Source organism: Nipponia nippon, unplaced genomic scaffold (assembly GCF_047370975.1).
Source record: "Nipponia nippon isolate SJK-2023a ecotype South Korea unplaced genomic scaffold, ASM4737097v1 scaffold_4, whole genome shotgun sequence".
Taxonomy (NCBI): domain Eukaryota; kingdom Metazoa; phylum Chordata; class Aves; order Pelecaniformes; family Threskiornithidae; genus Nipponia; species Nipponia nippon.
Genome location: NW_028262358.1, coordinates 27,446,112 through 27,467,694, shown reverse-complemented (window position 1 = coordinate 27,467,694; position 21,583 = coordinate 27,446,112). Strand labels below are relative to the sequence as shown.

The window sequence follows — 21,583 nt, the reverse complement described above, 5'->3', positions numbered from 1 at the left end:
CTGCATTACTATTAAATTTACTAAACAATATTTCTCAAGTTAAGTTTATTTTCTTGCCACCTTCTATGCTACCTGCTAGCCTGCTGCTCTACTGAAATAAAATGCTTTCCAAAAATCAGATGGAATATTAACAGCTTCATTCTCTTGGACGCATCTGGAATGTTTGGCAATTATGATGATACTAATGTAGATTGAAAATATCCAAAATAATTGTTATTTTTTCCACAAATACAAAGCATCTCTACATAAAAGTAAGAGTTCAACAACAGTAAAACCGCTATGTAAGATCAAACCATTTCCAGGACTGTTGGAACATTCTTGACATTAATATACAAAATAAACTCTTAGGTTTTAGGCTAATTATTTGTAAGGCGCTTTGAGATCTTTTAATGGGAGCTATAAAAATGTGTTGGTATATTAAATATTTTTCACCAACCTTAGTAAGAACTTCTAGTAAGATAATTACTTTACAGATAAAAGTTTCTTTATCTGTAGTACAGATGTAAGTATAGACAGAATACTTGATTTGTTTCTGACCACAATACATCAGTGACATACCAAGGTCAGAACTGAGTACAGAAATCACTAGACCACTAGCAGGACTCTTCCTTTCTTCCTAGAAATCTATCGTGTACAAAAATTCTGTAGCAGAAACACCATTTTGCAAAGCAATATGACATGAAACTTGACTGTTCAAGAGCTGAATGCTAAGAGAAGTCCTAAAGAAAGTGCAACTATGAGAAGTAAAGCCAGTAAGTGATCTCTACAGAAAGCAATTGAGATTGAAAAAAGGAGATTTTGACTACAGCTTCTGTAATCTAGAAAAATCTCAGTTTTAGCTTTGATCTCTCGGTCACCGAAACCAACGTGCCTCAGATTTTTTTTTAATTAACTCCTGTCTCATGCACAAGAGCATCTATTTTGTTAATGAGAAAAAAATACATAGTGCATGGGCTTTATCATAGACCCAGAAACATTCTGGGCATTTAGTCAGGAGCTCAGCACACCTAAGTCAAAGCAAGCTCTGTTAATAAATCAGAAGACAAAAGCCTCTGACAACAGGAATTATTTTTTTTTTTATAACCTCTCTAGGTGGTTGACTAGGCAAAAAGCTGTTTCAGAAGTTGCAATAAGAGAATGACTTCAGACTTAGGATTACATGACAGCACATAACCAGATAAAAAAATTAAAATGTAAAGAACTGTAAAAAATAGCATCATGCACTCAAGGCCACCCTACTCAGCTTCAAGAAAGTAACAGTGCATAAACCTATTCCAAAAGAAGGAAATACAGAAGTTGAGCCCTTCACTGTAACCCAAACCCAGTGCTGGTACAGAGAGCCAGTATAGTCCCCCCTCCCCAGCTACTAAAACCTTGCCCTAAAATATTTACATCAACTCCAGTTTAGATAAAGGATCATCTAAATTTTATAGATCCAGCTACAGTTGGCAATTTCCCATTCAATCACACCAGCTGGTTAGAAAACATCTCGAAGCCACCCCTTTATGTTTGCTTCACCCGTTTTAATGAGCTGAGTGTTTTTGTCCCGTCTCTCCAAGTTCATTTGCTTATGTACTTCAGTCATCTGTTGCAATAGCTCTTGTACTGCCTGCTGTCTTCTATTCATCTCTTTTCCTTCTTTTCCCCATAAAGTAAGCCTTACTCTGCCGCATGAAGAAAGGAATGACCCCCTCGCAGTGACCCTACGGTAATGGCTACAACCTAAGAGCCAGTGGGTGTTAACACTCCAACAGAACTCCCCTACTCAGTTCAGGAGGCTGCACAGGATCAAGAAGCTGATCTTGGCCAGTATTTTGTTTTGGCTTTCAAATTAGCCTTATCATAAACTCTGTTTTATAATACCAGAAATCAAAAGGGGAAAAATGTCATGTCTTCAAGGACCCATAAAACATTACAAACCCCTGGATTTCAGTGGCTACAGTCAGCTTATAGAACTATGCCCAGACCTAGAGTGACATCATACACGATGCTGGTAGACAAATAAAAATGCTCGTTAATTAACTTTCACCAGAAACACCAGAGAAAAAAAGGGAGGAAATGTAATTTCCTCACAGATTAGTGTCAGATGCTTTGAGATCAAGGGAACCCCTTTGTACACGAGTATTTTAGAACGGCCTAAGGAAAACTTGATTCCCCCCCCAATTTCTTTTTATATCCTGAAACTTTTTTGGAGACAACTTAAAAACCAAACAACGTCCGTCCCCTTCCCCCCCTCCCCCCAAACAGTATATTGACTCTTTACCAGTGATCGTGTCACAGATCTACTTCATTCCATTTTTCCCAAACATTCTCTAAAATTGTTTTGAAACTTTTTCAAGTTATCAAAAATTTGTTCGTGAAGTTCCAAAATATATTCTTACAAAGCTATTTTCTTCTCTTATTAAATGGGACCATACCTACATCACAAAATGCAACCTTCAAAAATTGAAGCGTCACCCAGAAAAACCCAATCCCCACCTGCCAAAATCTTCAAAAGTGCATTATTCGGGACAGTTTTCTCTATCATAAAGAAAAAAAAAAATTGCTAGCAATATAAAATGTCATTAGAAAAGATCAAGCAGATCTTATACTTAAAAAGACTTCTCTAGACACATACAGCGGAGTAACCAGTGACTGAACTAGAATTTCCATTCTGTAAGGAACTAGTTTCTTTTAGCATTTATTTTATAACAAACCAGGTAGAAGTGTTGAAGCATCAACATGTTTAGCTATATGAAACATTCCCAAAACATTCAATTCATAAATACACAAATATTTTGTTTACATACATCATATTTTTAAACAGAACACTGTGGTATTCCAGAATCAAAACATTTAAATTGATTTGACATTTAACTACATCTGTTGTATGAGCTGTACGAAGATCCAGGCGAGCAATCCTTCACTATGTGCTGTCCCCTGTAACTGTAACATATATCTCATAAGATAACTTAGCTGTACAGATTCCACAGATTGGTCAGAAAGAAAACATCATGTGCAGAGAAAACATCCACAGAGAAATCTAATCCATAAGAACGCTGGGTTAGAAAATTTACAACCTGTGAGACAGAGGCATTCTAAAGATGCTTGTTGAATCAGCTAGAAATTACATTTCCATTTTCTCACTAGAAAACAGCAAGAGAATCTCAATAGAGAAAACGTGATGGAAGATTCCATGGTACTTCTACTGACACCAACAAACCCCTAGTATACTATAGTGGAAGAGCAACAGACCATCAACAAGTCCTTTATTATCAAAGTGCTGACAAAACAGCAATCTAAAACTCACAAAGGAAACCGACAAATCTTATTCACTTTTCCAAATTGAACAATGCCCACAGAACTAACATACCCTCTTCCAAAAAATAAGCCAACCAAAAAAATTTACAAGATTCATGTTTTAAAAATCAAATGAAAAACACTGTATTTCCAGTAAAATTGTTATCCTTTTCATGCCTCCCTGCCCCCTCCATTACAAAAGAAAAACAAAAAAAAAGTGCTGGAAAGCTTAGTGAAGCTCACTGAAAGTTCTATGTTTCTATATATTTAATACGGAAGAACTCAAAAGACTGTAATGATTGTGGGGGCAGACTACCATGCAATAGGTCACCAATAATTATAAAGCATACCCGACTATATTAGAAAAACATTTTAATACATCATTCCCTTAGAACATAAGCAAGATATATCTTCTTTCTTTAAAAACCAAGCTAGTACTTCACTCTGTGTACTCAAATCACCTCCACTTCTCTAGGACCAATGAAAGAATAAAATGAAAGCCAAAAGGGGGCTGTTTCTCTTCACTAACAGTACTTGTATGAATAAAATTATCAGAATTTGACCTTAGACAAATTGTAAGGTATTTTTTTATGCGCTTAATTACTCCAACATATATCTGCATGCAAAATGTAGCATTAGGTAATGTCTTTAAAGAGATTCAATCCGATAAATTAGAGAACAGAGATTTATAATCTCTATGTCACTTATTCATATATTATTTTTGAAAACTCAAATATCGTTTACAATCAACATGTTATTTAACAGTATATGGCAAGAAATTTACCGGATGTTGACATATTTAACACTTCAGTTGTTTATAAACATGAGTGCAATATTTTGCAAATAACTATTTTCTCAAACATCTCAGTCTTTTAGGTTCTGTTTTTGTCTACAGAATTGTATTTTTTAATTACAAAGTTACAGAAAAATATCATATTTCAGTTGTAGACCAAATGGCAGCTACCAAGAAAAGTTAAGTTCATGATGAAAATGGGACTTTTTCCCTATTACTACGTGTTGCTTTTCTGCAAAACCAAAGACATTATGCTTACTATTATTTTACTGATTAATATCTACATTTAGCATAAATGCACATAAGAGCTATTTCACAATCTCCAGTGATTTTCAGTCTCCAATGATACATTTCATTCTTTACAGTAAGCAATACGCATTTATGTCTAACTCAAAAAAGTCAAATAAAATCCTCACAAATGCTCTTAAGCTTATATCGACTTACACCCAAGATTTGCTTCTGACATAAAAGAAGAAATACAGCTGTATCTTCCAGATGAAAAAATATATTCTTTTTTTTCAAACGGAAACTTTCAATCACTTTAATACAGCTTAACTTAAGTCCTGGAAGCAACTACTAGGAGCAGGGCCAGCATCAGATAAGGCATCTAACTGGATATTAATTAGCGCCTGATATAAATATATATTCCACATACCAAAGAAATGCCATTTTAAGTAGCTTCAGAAACTGAACAGGCTGTGATAGAAAGAAAAAATGCCCTATACAATCTACTTACTAGCATGCTTATCTGCAAGCATTATAAGGCTGTTGGAAATATCTCTTCGCCTGTAAAAACACACCACTTTTGCTTCCACGTTTCCATTGGCAGTCTACAAAAGAAAGATAAATCAAGTCAGGATGTATCCTTCCTCAACTGAGTAATACAAATTAAATGCCCTCTGCTTGCAATTCTCTCTCATATTAGTAGTTCTCACATGATCAGTCAGGCTGAAATCAACAGAATTACTCAAGTAAGTAAAAACTTCCTGACACAGGCCAGTATCAATTTCAGACCAGATAACAGTATTGATTATAATTATTTAGTCCTAAAAAATTATATATTATTCAACTGTTTGGAGATGTTATGCCAGTAGCATGTTAACATAAGTATCCTTAAGAAGTATTAGAAGCTTGTGAACATTTCTTTGCAAGCCAGCTTTAGACAGAAATGTATATTTCAAAGTACTCTGGCATTTTTTTTGGCATCATATTTAATATAACATGGTTTATTTGAAAATTCACTGCAGCTCATAAGATAAAAAAAGCTATTTAGTTCATAGTTGTTTTCATGACTCATTACAGGGATCATGTTCTTTAGCCTGATAATGTAAAGAATCTACTAATATTTGAAGAACTGTACCCTCTTTCTTTTTATTAAAAGTACAAAATTAGTTCATTACCTTGAATTACTTATTTAAAACTCAAGAGCTGGCACTGCATGTTTTAATTAAGTTTCTTACCCAAAAAAAAAGAAAGCATCTTATCTGTGGTAAAAAGATAACCAGAGCATTTCATTACACATTTGCGTAGCATCTCCATGTTTGCTCAACACCTTTAACACATGAAAGCACATAATTCACAATTAAGATATCTGGACTATATCCTTGAAACTCTCTTAAAAAAAAAAAAAATCAATACATGACTCTCCTCTACCATACACAAGCAAGATTAAATTATAGCAATGCAGTTTAAAGATAATAAACATTACATTCAGAACATGATTGGAATCACTTCAATTACTGTCAATAAAAAATATTCTTCTCCAATAAAAGTCAAAAATGATTTGCCATGCACAAGTTCAGTGGATGTTGTGTTGGACAGCACTAACAGATAATGTGTTTGATGTCTGCTATGGAGTAGTGTTATGTTGCATTAATAAAACTGTTTGCAGGTCACCAATTTTTTAATTTACTTTCTAATCACAGGGAAAAAAAAACTTTATTATTATTTATATCACAATAGGCATTTTGATCATTAACTTTTGACATAATGTATCTGTAAGTTTTAATACTGCTTGATGGAATAGTAAAAATATGCCATGCTAAAAAAAAAAAAAAAAACAAACCACCACACCATTCTTAGTAGTACAAGAATGAAGAAAAATAATCATGCTTTCCCCAAAATGACACTCTGAAAAGCCTCCATTTTTTATAAAAATACACTCAGGATAAAGACAGAGAATACAGTCTCTATTTCTATTCAAAAGCCCATCCTTCATTCACAGCTGCCAATAAGCAGAGCAATAACCAGCCACAGAAGTCTCATATTCTGTTATTTGATTACTGCAAAGTCTCACTGATACCTACGAGCTCTTTACACAAACATCCAAAAGCAGACACATTACACGATCACTATCATTCCAGATGGATTCACAGTGTCATCACCATAGAGAGAATTAAATTCATTTATTTCCTCAAGCAGTCATAGGATTCGTTTGGGAATTTTTACAGCAGAGCACTACTGTTCACCAGGAATGATCAACTGGGTGTTTCCTTAGATAACAGGGCAGAATTACAGGATATCACATAGCAAGATCTCAGTAACTGAAACATACAGAAAATACATAGCAAATCTCAAGAAAGTAAAAAAAAACCCACAAACCCAAAAGACCCAGAAAATTCTACCACAATAGAAATCTTATGGGATGGAAATAATTCTCAGTTTTTGAAAAGCACACTGACTGTTGTCAACGGTTAAGCAAGAATCTTAGATACTTGTGTACCTTGTTAAGTTCTTCAATTCTCCTAATGAGATATGGATTGCTGGAAGAATTTTCAAAATAAACATAATCTGCAATGAAAAAAGGAAAGATCTTGAAATACTAAAACATAATACATAAAAGCTTATCATTATTAGTGCAAAAATTTTCTTCTAAACCTAGAAGCTGTTAAAAAGCTGAGATTTCTTAGTAAATGTCAAGACAGTGAGGTATTTCTACTGAGATTTACCGTAATTTGTTCCTAAATTCTTGTTATAACTGCCCTACACGTGCTTTAACAATCATGCTGAAATAAAGCTAAATGCCTTGTGTTGGAGCTTACATTGTAGTTCAGTAATCCACATGCTTCATAAATCTTGATATAAAAGTGGTGGTTTCTCACAACCAATCAGGGAAGATTCAAGAATCGAGCACTTTAGTGAGTTTCTATATTGTGGAGAAAAATATTTCTGTAAGATATGCTACCTCACATTTATTATTAGGTGCTGTTGTAGTACAGCTGTCCAAATGAGTGATGGACATTTTAGGATACTTGCTTTTGTTGTCATCTCTGTTCAGTAACGTGCAAACTATATCAAGCAGTAGTAGTCATGAGGTTAGTGAGGTTCTTCCAGGACAAAAATCTCTTACAGCATCATTAACATAAAAATATTTTCATAGAGTATATGGAAGTTTACTCATATCCTGAAAGCCGCTCCCATGTAACATATAAAGAACTGACACGCAGTGCATTTCCTTCTATAGTTTTCTCAAAACTTGTTTTCATCAAATGAAAAAGTACCTGCCAAATGCTAACCACACTTTACATTTGATATTTGACTTCTGCACCACGCACCTTGCAAACTTCATTTAAAAAAATTGGGCGGGGGGACCATAACAATGTGTAAAACTCTTCTGCAGTGCTCTAACACCACGTTACAGTGAAACAGAGCCTCAGGTAGCTCATTTAGCTCTAAAGAAAGAATATGATCTCTGGGTAGTGTTCGCAATTGCTTATTAAGATTACAACAAAAAAAATTGAGAATTCATGACCTAAGAAGCAAACCCTACCCAGATTTCAACAGCCCTGCTCCAAGAAGGATTACTTTCATCAGTAAAGGCTGATGAGATTACAATCTAAATGCCCTAATGAAGAAGTACGCAGATGGACGATTTGTGGATAGATCAGCATCTCTCAAAAGAGAAGCAGAAAGAGATTCAACCTACCATCACCCCTCATTTCCTTGCAGCTTCGCTCTCAGCTCAGGCTGCTGAGGAGAGAGCAGGAGGAGACAAGCCATTTGTGAGCACCAGGTACTGAACACCTCACTTGCGCCGTGCACCTGAGCCACAGCGCGAGGAACGCTGCCACGCTCCCTCCGCAAGGGAGGGCAGCGGAAAGTTATCAGTGCCTATTTCGACAGCTGAGGGGCTGGAAAAGAAACGCTTGCCGTGTTTTACCGCCTAAGTGTCAGTCGGTAAGCAGAAAAGCTGACAGAAATCCCCCGGTTACGCAGCCGGATTTGTTGTTTACCCCGGGGAGATGAAACTCCGCCGTTAACGGGAGGGAGCGGGGGCAGGGGAACGGCACGGAGGGAAGCGCCGCCGGGCGCCCCCCGGGGCGGGCGCCGGCCGCCCGCGCCACGCCGCCCGGGCCCCGCCAGGCCGCAGCGGCGGCAGGGCTGGGCCGAGGCAGGCCCCCGGGCCGGGGGCGCAGGGCCCCGGTAGGCCGCCCCTCGCTCGCCTCGCAGGCGGGCCAGCCGGCTGCGGTGCACCGGCCCGCCGGTCGGCCCCTCCGCCGCCCGCCGGGGAAGGAGGCGAGGCACGAAGGGAGGCCATGCTCGGACCGCGCCGCGGCGAAGGGGCAGGAAGCCGGCGGCGCCGCTCCCCCCTTCCCCGCGGAGGGCGGCGCTGCCCTTCTCCTCGGCGGCGGGGGCCGGCCTCCCACCCGGCGCACAGGGCCGGCGGGGGAGGAACCTGCGTCCTCCCCCTCCGCTCCGCGGAGGGCCCGGCGGCCCCTTCGGCGGGACCGGCTGCCGCCTCCCGCCCGGGCCTGGCCGCCCCGCTCAGAGCCATGGCGCTGGCCGCGGCAGGCGAAGGGGACCGGTGCGCCTCTCTTCGCCCCGGCGCGGCGCGCACAGCCCGCGGCTCGGCGGGGCCCCTCGGCCAGGCCCCGTCCCCGCTGCCGGGCGCGGGGCCCCCCGGCGCCGGGCAGGCGCTGCCCCGTTCCCACATACCTCCCACTCGGTACATGTTGGCCGCCATGTCTGCGCTCTGCGCCCTCCTCCTCCTCCTCCTCCTCCTCCCGCCGCCTCTGCCGGGCCGGGCTGGGCAAGGAGGGAGCGGCTCCCGCGGCCCCCCCGCCCCGCGCTCGCCCCCACCCTGCGCCACCCTTCCCCGCCCGGGCACAGGACACAGCGCCGCGCCTCACGGGGCCGCCGCCGCCTCGGCCGCTTCCGGAGCCGCCCGGCGGGGAAAGGGTTAAACAACCGCCCCCCACCGCTCCCCCCCATCTCCCCCGCGCACCGGCCCCGGGGCGGGTCGGAGGCCCGGCCGCAGGTGGGGCGGCCCGAGCGGGGGCGGGGGCCGCGGCCGGGCCTCCCCGGGGGAGGCGAGGGTGCGGGGCTCCCCCGGCCCAGCTGCCCGCGCCCCGCGGGGACAGAGCGAGGTGCCTTACCTCAGGGCGGGGGCCGCCCGCCCTGCCCCGGAGCCCGCCACGTTTTGCGGGCTCCCGCCGCTTTGTCCCGAAACTCGGGAGCCCCGCGCCGCCCGGAAGGAGCGGGTGGCTGTTCTGCCGCCGCCTCTCCGGCCCCTCTGGGTTTGCGGGGTGGCTGCCTTTCCCCCGGGCGCCGCTTTGTCCCCTGCGGCTGAGGGATCCCTTCCCCCTGGGAAACTCCTAGCAAAGACCCAGAGAAAGTTCCTCGCGCTCGCGTGTGCGCGCAGCACCTGTTGGGGATCGGCTGGCGGCTCCTGTGTTCGGCCGGGAGCGGGGTGCAGCGGGGCGAGCGGGCGGCTTCGGCGGGGCGCCCCGGGCACGGTGGCCTTCTCAGCCGCCCGCCCTCCGGAGAAGCCGGCTTGCTCGCACCAGGCAGCAGAAAGCACCTACGACAGGATAAAGATAAATCTAGGAGCTCGTCTGGGAGCCAGGAAGCGTTGAGGGAGATGCTTACAAATCATCCGAGAAGGGATGCTTCAAAAAACATCAATATTGATGTAACGCGAAGCCATTTCCCCGTGTTTATACAAAGTTCGCACCATCACAAACAATCCATGCGCTTTACAAACAAATTGATCCTGCTGTGGAACTCTTCCTTGGGAGATAAATGCTTTTTATCATTTTCTTGCAAGGAAGGTGATGATTTATTATTTGTTTCGTGTCCTGGATTCTTGTGCACGTAGCTTGAGCATTACCAAGCCAACATTTCACTTCATCCTGAGCTGCAGGGAAACATGTTGATTAGCAGGAGGATGAGCTTCCCTGATGCTTCAAGTGATCGTATGCTCTCTTCCCGTTCCCCTTTTAAGTGAAGCTGGGACTATTAGGTTAAGATTTATTCTACTTCTAGGGCACTTTTAATTTCCTGAGTGACTACTTTGTGTCAAACAGGCAACCGAGTACCAAACTCCTGAAATATGTGAAGTTGGCATATGATGCAGTCATTTAGTCTTCTTTAATAAACAGCAACACATTCATGCATTGAAAGGAAAAACTGGAAATCTTCCTCTATTTTGTCTCCTGACAAGAACATCTGTGGGAGCTGAAAAGAAAGTCTGCAGAAACTCCTTGGGAAGTAGCAGCTCTATCCAGCTGGTTATTTCTAGAGGCACAACAACACTGCCTTAGCAGAGACCTAAATGCAAATAGCTAGAAGTTAAATAGCATGTTATCTTTACTCTGGTGGTTTACTGCTTGGTAAATGAAGCAGGTTAAATTTTCAAGGCAAAAGAACAGTTAATTCAAATAGTTGGCTTGTCGCAGTCATTATCAATTAAACAAAATGCCTCCAAGCTCTTTTCCTCAGCTTAAGTCTGCACTGCGACATTAGAGGAATTTCCCACACTTTGAAGCTTACAATGTACCCTCATCCAGCAAAGAGTGGATTTCGATAGAAACAGACTCTCGCTTCCATCATCTGAAGGCATGGCGTACGAAAAAGGCAGGCAGCTCCTGAAGATACAGAATTCACCTCTCAAAAATGTGAGCGCGCAGCCCAGGAAAGCCCATGGTTCCAGCCTGCCCTTTCAGGTCGACAGCCTGAAAATAGTAGGAAAACACCCTTTATTTACAGTTGCCTGACTAAGGCATGCATCACAGACCAGATAAATAAAGAATGACGTATATATACCTTATTACTGAATCACTGGGCCTTGTTATTCACACTAGCACAGTTCGTATAGCCCCAGATAGCACAGCCTGATACTGTACGGTGTCATGCTGCTGTATTTGCATAGTTTAAAGTCGCTGCTGCAAGCTGAGGGAGGTAGTGGGCACAGCTAGCTGTGGTTGGGTACCGAGTTGCAGGACTGGCAGTACATTTTACTTTGGTATCATGTATACAAAAGCCTAGATACAGTTTATTTTCTGTGCTATCTCAGTGCACAGAATGGGAAAAATTAAAGTTATGTAAACATCTTCATTTGTCTAGATTAAATATAATGGAAAACTTGTTTCAACCACAACATTGTTGAGAAAAAAAAAACAACAGATAAGAGCTTTGTCTTAACCTGGGAAATGAAATGTATTCAGCTACAGACTGAGATTACTTGTGTTGTTCGAAAGAAACCACATTTCTGTGGCAACTTAAAGTTGCAAAATAGATCTTTTCTGTTAGAGACACAGATTACCCAAGAACTTCATTTCACAGCTTTTTCTGTTGTGCCATCCTGAGCAGCCCATCATTCCTCCTCATATTCCTCCAAAAATAGCCAAGAAGAGAAGAATAGAGTGTAAAGGATCATGTTAAAACATAGACCAGTTCCCTGGTCCAGCCTCACCACCTGCCCCTACGGTGAGTTAGATCAGCAGTACTGAAGGAGATGGAGATGAGGCACCGAGAGCAGGGCTGCCCGAGGACCTTTCATAGTATAACCAATACAGTGTCTCTTGGCTTGTCCAGCCCACACCCTCTTTATTGGCTTTTTCACTTTACATCATCAGATGCATCTAAATCATATCTATTAAATACCCATTAAACTGACTGGAGCTACACAATTTTCTTACTGTATTTAAAAAATACAATTACAAAATACTTTCTTTTCATTAGGCAGAATACAAAAAGTTTCACTTTTCATAGGAAATTTAAGGCTTCTTTCTCATGTTTGGAATTGGTTGGACAAAGGGAATGGAAATCTGCTATCAGAGAATTTTATCCCTGAATTTTCATTTTTAATTCCCTATAGCTTTTCAGAGACCAAAAGTTGTGTTCTGCCAGTGGCAGAACTCTGGCTGTTCACATTAGTTCAGAGGTTTTAGGACAAATCCTCAAGGATTCTTGCAGCAGACACAAAACCTCCTCACCAGCGATGCTCTTTTCCCACTATTGCAGGGCCAAGATGAAAGTTTCAAAAAGCTCTGACAAGCTCATCACCCCAGAAAGTGGCAGAATAAGGGAAGTACCCTTCCAGCTGTTGTGCAGCATCCTGTTTTATATCCAGAGAACTTACCTTCAAAGGTTCCAGACAAGCATCTTCTCTAGGTAATAAAAGCCTGAATCTAAAAACAAAACAAAAAACCCCCAAAAAAACCCCACACACAAACAAACAAAAAAAACCCCAAAACCCAAAAACCCCATAAACTTGCTCACAAGAGACACCAGTACTGAAGACAAAACTTCTTCCTAAATTAGCTGACAGTTCAGCGGTCTACAGTAACATATATTGATAGAGGAGTGTTTAAGAATGAAACACTTCTGGATCTTACAGGTAGAAACATCTTACGGAAATCAACAAAAGCATTGGAGAAGAATGTTGCTTGAACCTTAATAAAAGATGCTCAGCTCCTTGTAGAGCCTTCATAGACTCGCCCTCATGCTGATGCAACAGAAAGGAAAAGGCATTTAGACTTTCCCATCCTTGGGCAATACTTACAGGACCTGCCTAACTCAAGGTGGCTGAGCCTAGAGTTTCTTTTTGGCATGGGTAATCTGGAAGCACAGGAAATATTGAGCAGTTCAAGTTTATAAGTTTACACCGAGGGAACATGGCTCCCGTGCTAGTAAAACTTTGCTACAATGAATAAACAGGCTGCACGCACATAACCCATGCAAAGAGTTAAAAAAATACAAAGGACTTTACAAATGATCATTCTTATCAGCCTAAACTCCTACTTAGACTCAGAGTAATTCACTGCCACAGAGGACTTCAGTAGTTCATGGACTTGTCCTGCGGCTCAAAAATAATACGTAGTCTGTACAAAGTCACTTTCATCTAGTGTGTACAAACATGCCAGCTAACACAGCTGTACATCGATCTGACTGGCTTACAGGCAGCTAAAAGTACATGCACTTTTTTTTTTTCTACTAATGCAAAGACACACCATCGCTTGCAAAACCTCATTAATGAATTTGTAGCAGAAACAGAATTCATATTGCTGCCACTTAATTAGTCGCCAAAGAAAAACATTTTTCCATGTCAATGCTCATGATTACATTTATAAAAACTTTAGATAACTTCCATTTTGTAACAGACATTGCATAATATTTTTTTTTAATTTCATTTACAGGAATATGAGATTCAATGTTTGTTATCATAAGTGATAGGAAATTTTAGCTGCCCCTGCTGAAAGAGAAGCTAGGTGCAATCTGTAATAGATGCTTCCGTATAAACTTCTTCATAAATCAGAAAAAAACCCCACCCTCTCACAAGAGAAAATCATCTTCTCTTGGCATCAGAAATAATGTTGGCTTTTTTATTGACTCTCTGAGTCAGATCTCTCAAGAGACTCTTCGCTAAATATGTCACTATTTTCATTAAATATGATTTAAACAATAGCTTAAAGTTAATTGCTGAATTAGCAGTAGTCTGCAGATTTAGATGTTCAATCCAAATCTTAAAGTTGTAAGAATACCACTAAATCAATGTGCAGAGAAAAATGGTGCTTACGGCTGGCAACAAGTTATTATTTGAGTGGGTAAGGAAAATGGGATATTTGGTAATGTTTTTTCAATAAGTATCATACTACTATATAGATAGATGCTATAGCCTACCATATGGCACTGCTTTGACACCATACATAATTTCATTTCCTGTAAATCATACGATTGAATTAAGGACTTTTTTTGTGCAAAATAAGTCAGATCCAGACCTGTATGTACCTGTCTTCTTGTTCTGACTGAATTTGCTTTAATGAAAGCCATTCTATTGCAATGGAAATAATACCATAGGTTTGATGGAGAGAGGGAGGGAGGGATGATAAAGTAGGATTTATTATTAATCTACTACTGAAGACTAGATATGCAAGAAATGCATTTCTTCCACTCCACAGGCACAACTCTCACAGTTTTTGATAATAATCTTAGTAACAAAGTAACAAGTAAAGATCTTATTTTCTAACCAGATTAAAAAAATAAAAGAAAGTTTGCCCATCTAGAGCTTTTGTTATAGCTACCAATTTATTTTGCAGTTCACACCCTAATGGAGAAAAAGCCTACAGCTCTAAGATTCAGTTTTGTACCCCATTCTGTTAGCCAGTTTTAGAGAAGACTTTGGTTCACATCTTGTTTCTGTTGAAGTCAGAGAGAGTTTTGTGATTGACTGCAGTAGGACTAAGCTGAGACCGTTATATACCTTTGTTATCTTTGACATAAGCAATGTTGCAAATCAGAGCAGTTGGAAGGACTCTGGAGTGTTGCATACATCTGCAGCACTCCTAAATGGAGCCCTTTTGGGCTTGAACACAATGCTACTAGATAGACATTAAACACACCACACTGGATCTACTCTTTATCTCTCCCTTTCTCTCAACTGATCTATTTTCCGTGCTAAACACCTGCTAAAAAGCTGTCAAAGGTGCTTAATGACACATATTTAAGTAGAGTACAGTACATTCATCTGAGCAGAATTAATTTAAGTCAAGGACTCAGCATCTGTTCAGTTCAGTTTTTCTGGGGATTGAACGATTACATGCAAGCAACACCAAAGCGCAACTTATCGATCAAAGGTACCCTCAGTCCCTCACCGTGCCTCTAAACACTGCCTTGTGTTTCCATTACACGTTTGACTTGAAATTCTCAAGTACTGCTTTTTCTTTTAGCTTTGAAAATCAGAACAATTTATTTATGCAGGTAGCAAGTCTCCGGGTCAGTGCAGTGACGATTGCTTGTTATTCTCTTGGTAGGAGGAACTTCATTTCTGAAATGGCTGGGTGAATTTCAGGGACACGTTTATCAGTGGTAGGATACACACACACCTTCCTCTTAAATCAGGGAAATCGTGCCTGCTTACACACAGTGAATTTAACTTTGTGTTCAAGTGACCTTTATTTCTAACAACAGGCAGTATCACACAGGAGGTCAGTTTGCCTGCCTGATTAACAGGCTTGTGACTAGATGACTTGCTTCCAAAAACCAATCTGCGTACTGATGAGGAAGAACGGTAGCACTCTGCAGAACGGTAGTAATACTGTTATGTTGAAAAGTGTTGGCAGTCGCTTTTAAGCGAGTCTTTTACCTAGAGACAATCACATACCTCGCTGAAGTCAGTGAAGTGCATGAAGTATTTTCTCAGGATGAGTGGAATCATAGAATCATAGAATTGTTTAGGCTGGAAAAGACCTTTAAGACCATCAAGTCCAACCATTAACCTAGCACTGCCAAGTTCACCACTAAACCATGTCCCTAAACACCACATCTACCCATCTTTTGAATACCTCCGGGGATGGAGACTCAACCACTTCCCTGGGCAGCCTGTTCCAATGCCTGACCACCCCTTCAGTGAAGAAATTTTTCCCAATATCCATCCTAAACCTGCCCTGGCACAACTTGAGGCCGTTTCCTCTCGTCCTGTCGCTTGTACTTGGGAGAAGAGACCGACCCCCACCTTGCTACTACCTCCTTTCAGGTAGTTGTAGAGAGCGATAAGGTCTCCCCTCAGCCTCCTCTTCTCCAGGCTAAGCAACCCCAGTTCCCTCAGCTGACTCTTATATGACTTGTGCTCCAGACCCTTCACCAGCCTCGTTGCCCTTCTCTGGACACGCTCCAGCACCTCCATGTCCTTCTTGTAGTGAGGGGCCCAAAACTGAACACAGTACTCGAGGCGCAGCCTCACCAGTGCCCAGTACAGGGGGACGATCACTTCCATGGTCCTGCTGGCCACACTGTTCCTGATGCAAGCCAAGATGCTACTGGCCTTCTTGGCCACCTGGGCACGCTGCTGGCTCATATTCAGCTGGCTGTCGACCAACAGCCCCAGGTCCTTTTCCACCAGGCAGCTCTCCAGCCACTCCTCCCTAAGAACAGGTAATGTACCATTAGGTAGCCAGATTACTGCAGGTAGAGTTACCAGACCGGGCAATAGGTGATGACACAAGAAGTATTGTAAGAATGAGAGGCTCCCTAGTTGCAAAGCTGGCATTTTTTGTTGTTGTTGTTTGGATTTTCGTTTGTTTGTTTGCTTTAAATCAGCTATGTGTTATGTCTGGCAAGAAGAAATAAACAGTTTGAAAACCCTCTTCCCAGTGAACACTTGCACACTCAGAATACCCTGAGTATTCCCCCTGTATGCAAGGGAACAGGAGATTTTACATATTTCCTAAAAGGACTACAGCAAGGAGCCTAACTTTGGATGACATACAAACTGATACATCCTGCAAGTTCTTTAATAATGGCTGTTTGTGCCAAAATAGACAGAAGAATATGCAAATTTGTGCCAAATTTGGCTGTTTGTACCACATAGGCACAAACAAAAACATCCTGAACATATGACCTGTGTCTGAAACATCCATATTCAGTAAAAATCTCCCCACTATTGCAGTTAAGTTTCTCTTCTTTGTAGGGAAGGCAGATGTCAATTCTACTGTCTGATAGGTCTGTCATGTCCATGCTCAGTCTGTCAAGTTTTACTCTTCTCCCTGACAGACTGAAGATTTTTGGCTCTACAGTCTTCAGGCCCATTACCAGATGAGCCTCTCACTATTCTTTAACCTCTGAAACTAGACCCTTCTACAGCTTGGGTCTTGGTTACAGCTAGCGATGTAAACCTGTAAAATCTGTATACCCGAGATGAACAGTGTGCAAGTATCTGAGTCTTAACATTCTACAGTATTGTCTAGAATACCAAGGAATATTTTATATGCCTACAAACAAGTTGTTCTTATTTATATTTCAATATAAACAAAGAAGCAGGGTGCATTAGCCCTCTTCTCCTTATGAAACTCCACTGGGAGACAACAGTACAGCATAGAGCTGAGACTAACAAGCACACAGAGCCAAAACTGAATGTTTCCATTCCCCTGTCTTCCTCAAAGCTATCCAACCAACTATTCTGAACTAGGGAACTGGCAATGAGGAGAACTGCTAGGGAAAAAACACAAATTCTTCCTCTTCAGGAAGAATATGACCAAAGAAGTGTCTTTTACAATAGGCTCTTTGAAATAACCTAGATTCCTTGATCCAGTGGCTCTGCCATACAACTTGGAAAATATTTCGTGGTCCATAGAAAGAAGGAATGAGTCTTGGGCTCACATGCATACAGTGTGCTTGTTTTCCTATTGCTCTAAACACAAGAATAAGCTATACTGGAATAACCCCCTTTCATACTGTTACAGCTACGTCTCCTTTAGGGATCTGTAAAAGTTTTTAAACTAATGCATATCAACAGCAAGGGGGGAGGGGGGAGAAGTAAACCCCCACACACACCCAAAAAACCCAAAAACTAGGCAGCAAGTTATTCAGCACTATTTGCATTGAAGCCAGTTCCTGAATTTCACTAGAATAACAGCCAGGTCAAAGTACAAACATCTGCGTACGTAAAATGCCCAGAAGACATCAGAGAGAAAGTAAACACAGTTCATGCTGCTAAATCACATATACCCTGCGACAGAAGAGGCCTCCTAATGCATGCTTCTCAGATCTGCTTCCAGAAGTTCTGGTCTTCTTCCCACATGAAGACTTATATCCCTTTGAGGACTGGCTGGGTCTGCGAATAAGCACTGGTCAACATCCAAACCCATCACGGTAGGCCTCAGTTCTAACAGCTGCTAAATGCCAGCTGCTTTCTTGAACATCAACTGGAAGATACATAATGTACAATACAGGTAGAAGGCCCTCCAACTTTGCAGTGTCAGAGAGTACTGTGTAAGTTCTTGTAATAATTATTCATAACATAGTTCCCTACAGACTTCTCCATGAAAATAGGCAAAAATAGTACGCTGTGACAGGGAAGGGGAAGTTGCAATAAAAACATCCTAGCCATAGTGACTGTCAAGCCTTTCAGAATATGACATTTTTTAATGAATATTTTAAGAAGATTTCATGTTTTGATTGGGCTCCTCTTTGGTAGTTGCCCAACATTTTCGGATGAGGAAGGTTATTTATGATTGACAAATATTTTCTTCTGAACATGAGTCATTGTGTGTTTGGCTATCAACATTCTCTGCTTAGGAAAGAAAATAACAACTGACTGAATATAGCATAGTGATCTGTTGTGATGGGAGAAGCAGGAGGAGAAGGTGTTTGGGCAGGGGCATAGCATTGTCTTCTATAGGGTGGAATCTGGATGCCATGGAGTTTACACTACTTAATCTGGCACTTTACCATAGCTCTTTAGCAAGCTTAATACAATCTATAAAGCATAGACTATGTTAAGTTTATGTTAGTTGTACCTTTAAAACTTGAAGAGGTACACTGCTTAATAGCAATTGTGACTTCAAGGTGACCAGTCATTTTTGAGCAAGCCTTTTACGGTTTTCCTTATACATCAAAATGTAAAACTTAAGGTATCAACTTGTAGTTTAAGCCTCTCCTTTTTTATGGAACAAACTGTGCTGCTGAGCAGCTTTCTTATTCACCTACAGATTTCTATGATGGAAGTATCACACGAACTGAAAACAATAGTTGCTGCTGTATTAGTTCTTAAGAAATTCAAACACGTTTCTGAATACAGTGCAGAGTACAAAAACTTCATTGTTCAGGGATGAGCTGTTTCCTACAAACACCGGGAAACCCCATTACAGTTTCACCAAAATTATTTCCCACCAGAGAGGACAAAACTAACTAGTTCTTCACTATCTTTCTGGAATTGTGTGTTAAACCGAAGTATTCACTTTCTGTTGGAGTCTGCTGTTCTGAACAGCAAAAGGCAACGCTGCTCCTTCAGACACACCAGTCTTGCAATCCCCTCAGAGTGCAAAACTTCGAGGTGCAGAGAATCCATCATGTCACCATTCATAACTTTAAAATTTTCTTCCATCGCTATTTCCATTACCAGCCTCTGTTCCAAGGTTTATAACTTGGCAGTAAAACTTCATGCTAGGCTGAAATTTGTCCTGTGAGGTTTAAGGAACCCAAGAGCTATTTTCTTTTTTTACTACGGAATTATTTCTCTGGTTATAAGAGACAGAGAGGATTGCTTTTATGTCAACAAAACAGGCAAAGAATCTGAATGCCTGCAAACAGTTGTACCAAGCAATTTGTCTATGAGAAATAATTCTTCTTTTACTCACAATATCTGTGTCTTGAGCCAGTTGACCTAAATGGTCACAATTTCTGCAATGCTGATTCCTTTCAATGGAATTTATTACCTACAATTCCTTAAATACAGCGAATACTGGAATACTAGATAGACCACCATTATAGCAATGAAAATGTATTATTTTATTTGTCTAGAAAGACTCAGAAATACTGGGCCATAATTAACGCTCGCTCACACCACCATCAATTCAGAATAACTCTATTGATACCGTTCAGTTAATCCACAGGAATTGCAGTCTTGGGGAAAGCAAGAGAACTCGGTTATGTGATTACAAAATTCAGCAATAGATCAAATCTTTAAGGCCCACCCCCATGAAAGGAAGACTGTGCATCTATCTGCTCCGCTCCCAGTATGGGGTGGGAAACTGCCTGCTTCAGGTTGGTAACTGGTCTGCCAGACCTCCCTGGCGCACTGGGAGGAAGAATACTGGTACACTTCAACAGGCTCCCTCCCACAAAGCTGCCAAGAAGCATGGGGTTAGGAAAGACAGCTCTACAAGCTTGTCTTCCTCTTGGCTTTCAAGGACTGCTCCTCCAAGGACAGCAGAAATGGAAGAAACTGTAAAAATCAAACGTGTGAGTAGACAAAACGATTATGTATTTTGCAGGGCCTGAGTATTTTCCACATTCTGTGAAGTCACTGAAATATTGAACTTGAGAGACAAGGAGATTGTAAGGAATATTTTCCAAACAAACTCTGGAAATAATAAGAGTGCCAGGCTCTGACAGATCCCTAATTTCTGCTGGGACCCAGGCCACAGCAATTGTACGCATCTTTGAACAGGTGACCACAGCCCTCCAAAACACTCTCCAGGCTGAGCGGGGAACTCCTCACCGTCCTCTTTTAAGAGAGAGAGACAAGATGCTTAGGGCTAAGAAGAGAGGATGAACCTATGACTCATTGAGTAGGACACTCAAAAGTAGGGGTCTCAATACAGCTCCTGGAAAACAGAAGTACAGGATTTCAATCCTATGTTTTAATCGGTACTTGGAGTTTGGAGGGGTTTTTTGTTTGTTTTTTTTTTTTTTTAATGCTTCCTTTTCCCATTTTTCTTCTCTTTTGAAAAAAGAAATAATTTTAATATGTGAATTACACGAAGTGTTAGGTAGAATATACAGAAAACCAGTGATATAAATTCGTGCATTAAAGACAGATCTCAGAATTAAAGATATAACTATAGGAGCAAAGAAATCAAACAAACAAGGCACTGCAAACATGAGATGTCTTGTTCTCCGTTTGAAGTCTGTTTGCCAGCACAAATGTTTAAACAGATGAAATTTCTAAAAAAGAGAGAAGAAAGAGAGTCACATTTAAACCTGCTGAGGGAAAAATGTGTTGATGATCTGATAACAATACTCTTCAGAAAATTAAGGAAGCAACATGATCTTAAGGTCATGTTCTGCAGTTTTCATCATAAGACCACAACACACACAAAAAAAGTCCAAACCCCCAAACAGAAAGAATCTCCTCCAGCCTCTGTGGCATACCAGAATGCTGCAATCTATGGGCAGAAACTTTCTGCTAAGGGTAGGAGCCTTCTGAAACAAGCTTCTGTGGTTTTACTATAATTTCCCACCTTTGAGAACCAGGGCAATATCATATTCATTGAAGTGCAACACAGTGCAGTATGTCTCATTAAATGATGTTAAGCTTTTTCTAAAAAGACATGTACAAATTTCTTATTACTACAATTTCAAGATTAATGATGTCTCCTGCCTTGTTTGTGCCACAGTTAAAGAAAAAACAAAAAACAAACTCCCATGGATCAAAGGAAAACATGATTTAGAATCTGAAATGAGCAACCTATTTTATTCCGTCTCTTGCAATTGAAAGGCACATCTATAAACCTGCCTGGGCAGCTGAACATGCAAATACCCAGTCATACTGAAAATTTACCAAAGATCTTTATCAGAATAAATTTGCATAGCTCTGCAGGCAACATTAACAATTTGTTTCTTAGCCATCATTTCCAGGAAAGATCTGGTTTGTCACCAAGATTGTGACATTTTGGTTTTCTGCTATATCCAGGCTAGAGTCAGTCCTAACTTGGTGCCAAAGCCACTCCAGCCTGAGCAGTTTGGTTCCACAGTTTATCGCAATGGGAAGCAGGGAAATTAGGTGATGTC

At 41.2% G+C, this 21,583-nt stretch overlaps 1 protein-coding gene across 7 annotated transcripts in view; it reads right to left on the bottom strand.

The window, feature by feature from the left end:
• The window catches only part of MTA3 (metastasis associated 1 family member 3), a 144,195-nt gene extending 134,323 nt beyond the window's left edge, over positions 1–9,872 (bottom strand). For 3 of the 7 annotated variants that reach the window (XR_015708583.1, XM_087776207.1, XM_087776209.1), the window contains exons 1-3: positions 9,008–9,111; positions 6,795–6,862; positions 4,809–4,902 (exon numbers count right to left, since the gene is read on the bottom strand). Coding sequence is in view for 6 of the 7 variants with exons in the window: in XM_087776207.1 (XP_087632333.1) it covers positions 4,809–4,902; positions 6,795–6,862; positions 9,008–9,035 (190 nt within the window). In the remaining variant the exon portion in view is untranslated. Of the gene's footprint in view, positions 1–4,808; positions 4,903–6,794; positions 6,863–7,997; positions 8,127–9,007; positions 9,112–9,447; positions 9,669–9,716 lie in introns of those variants that run through there. The other 4 variants (XM_087776211.1, XM_087776210.1, XM_087776212.1 and 1 more) reach the window with 4 other exon arrangements.
• Positions 9,873–21,583: the final 11,711 nt, after the last annotated feature.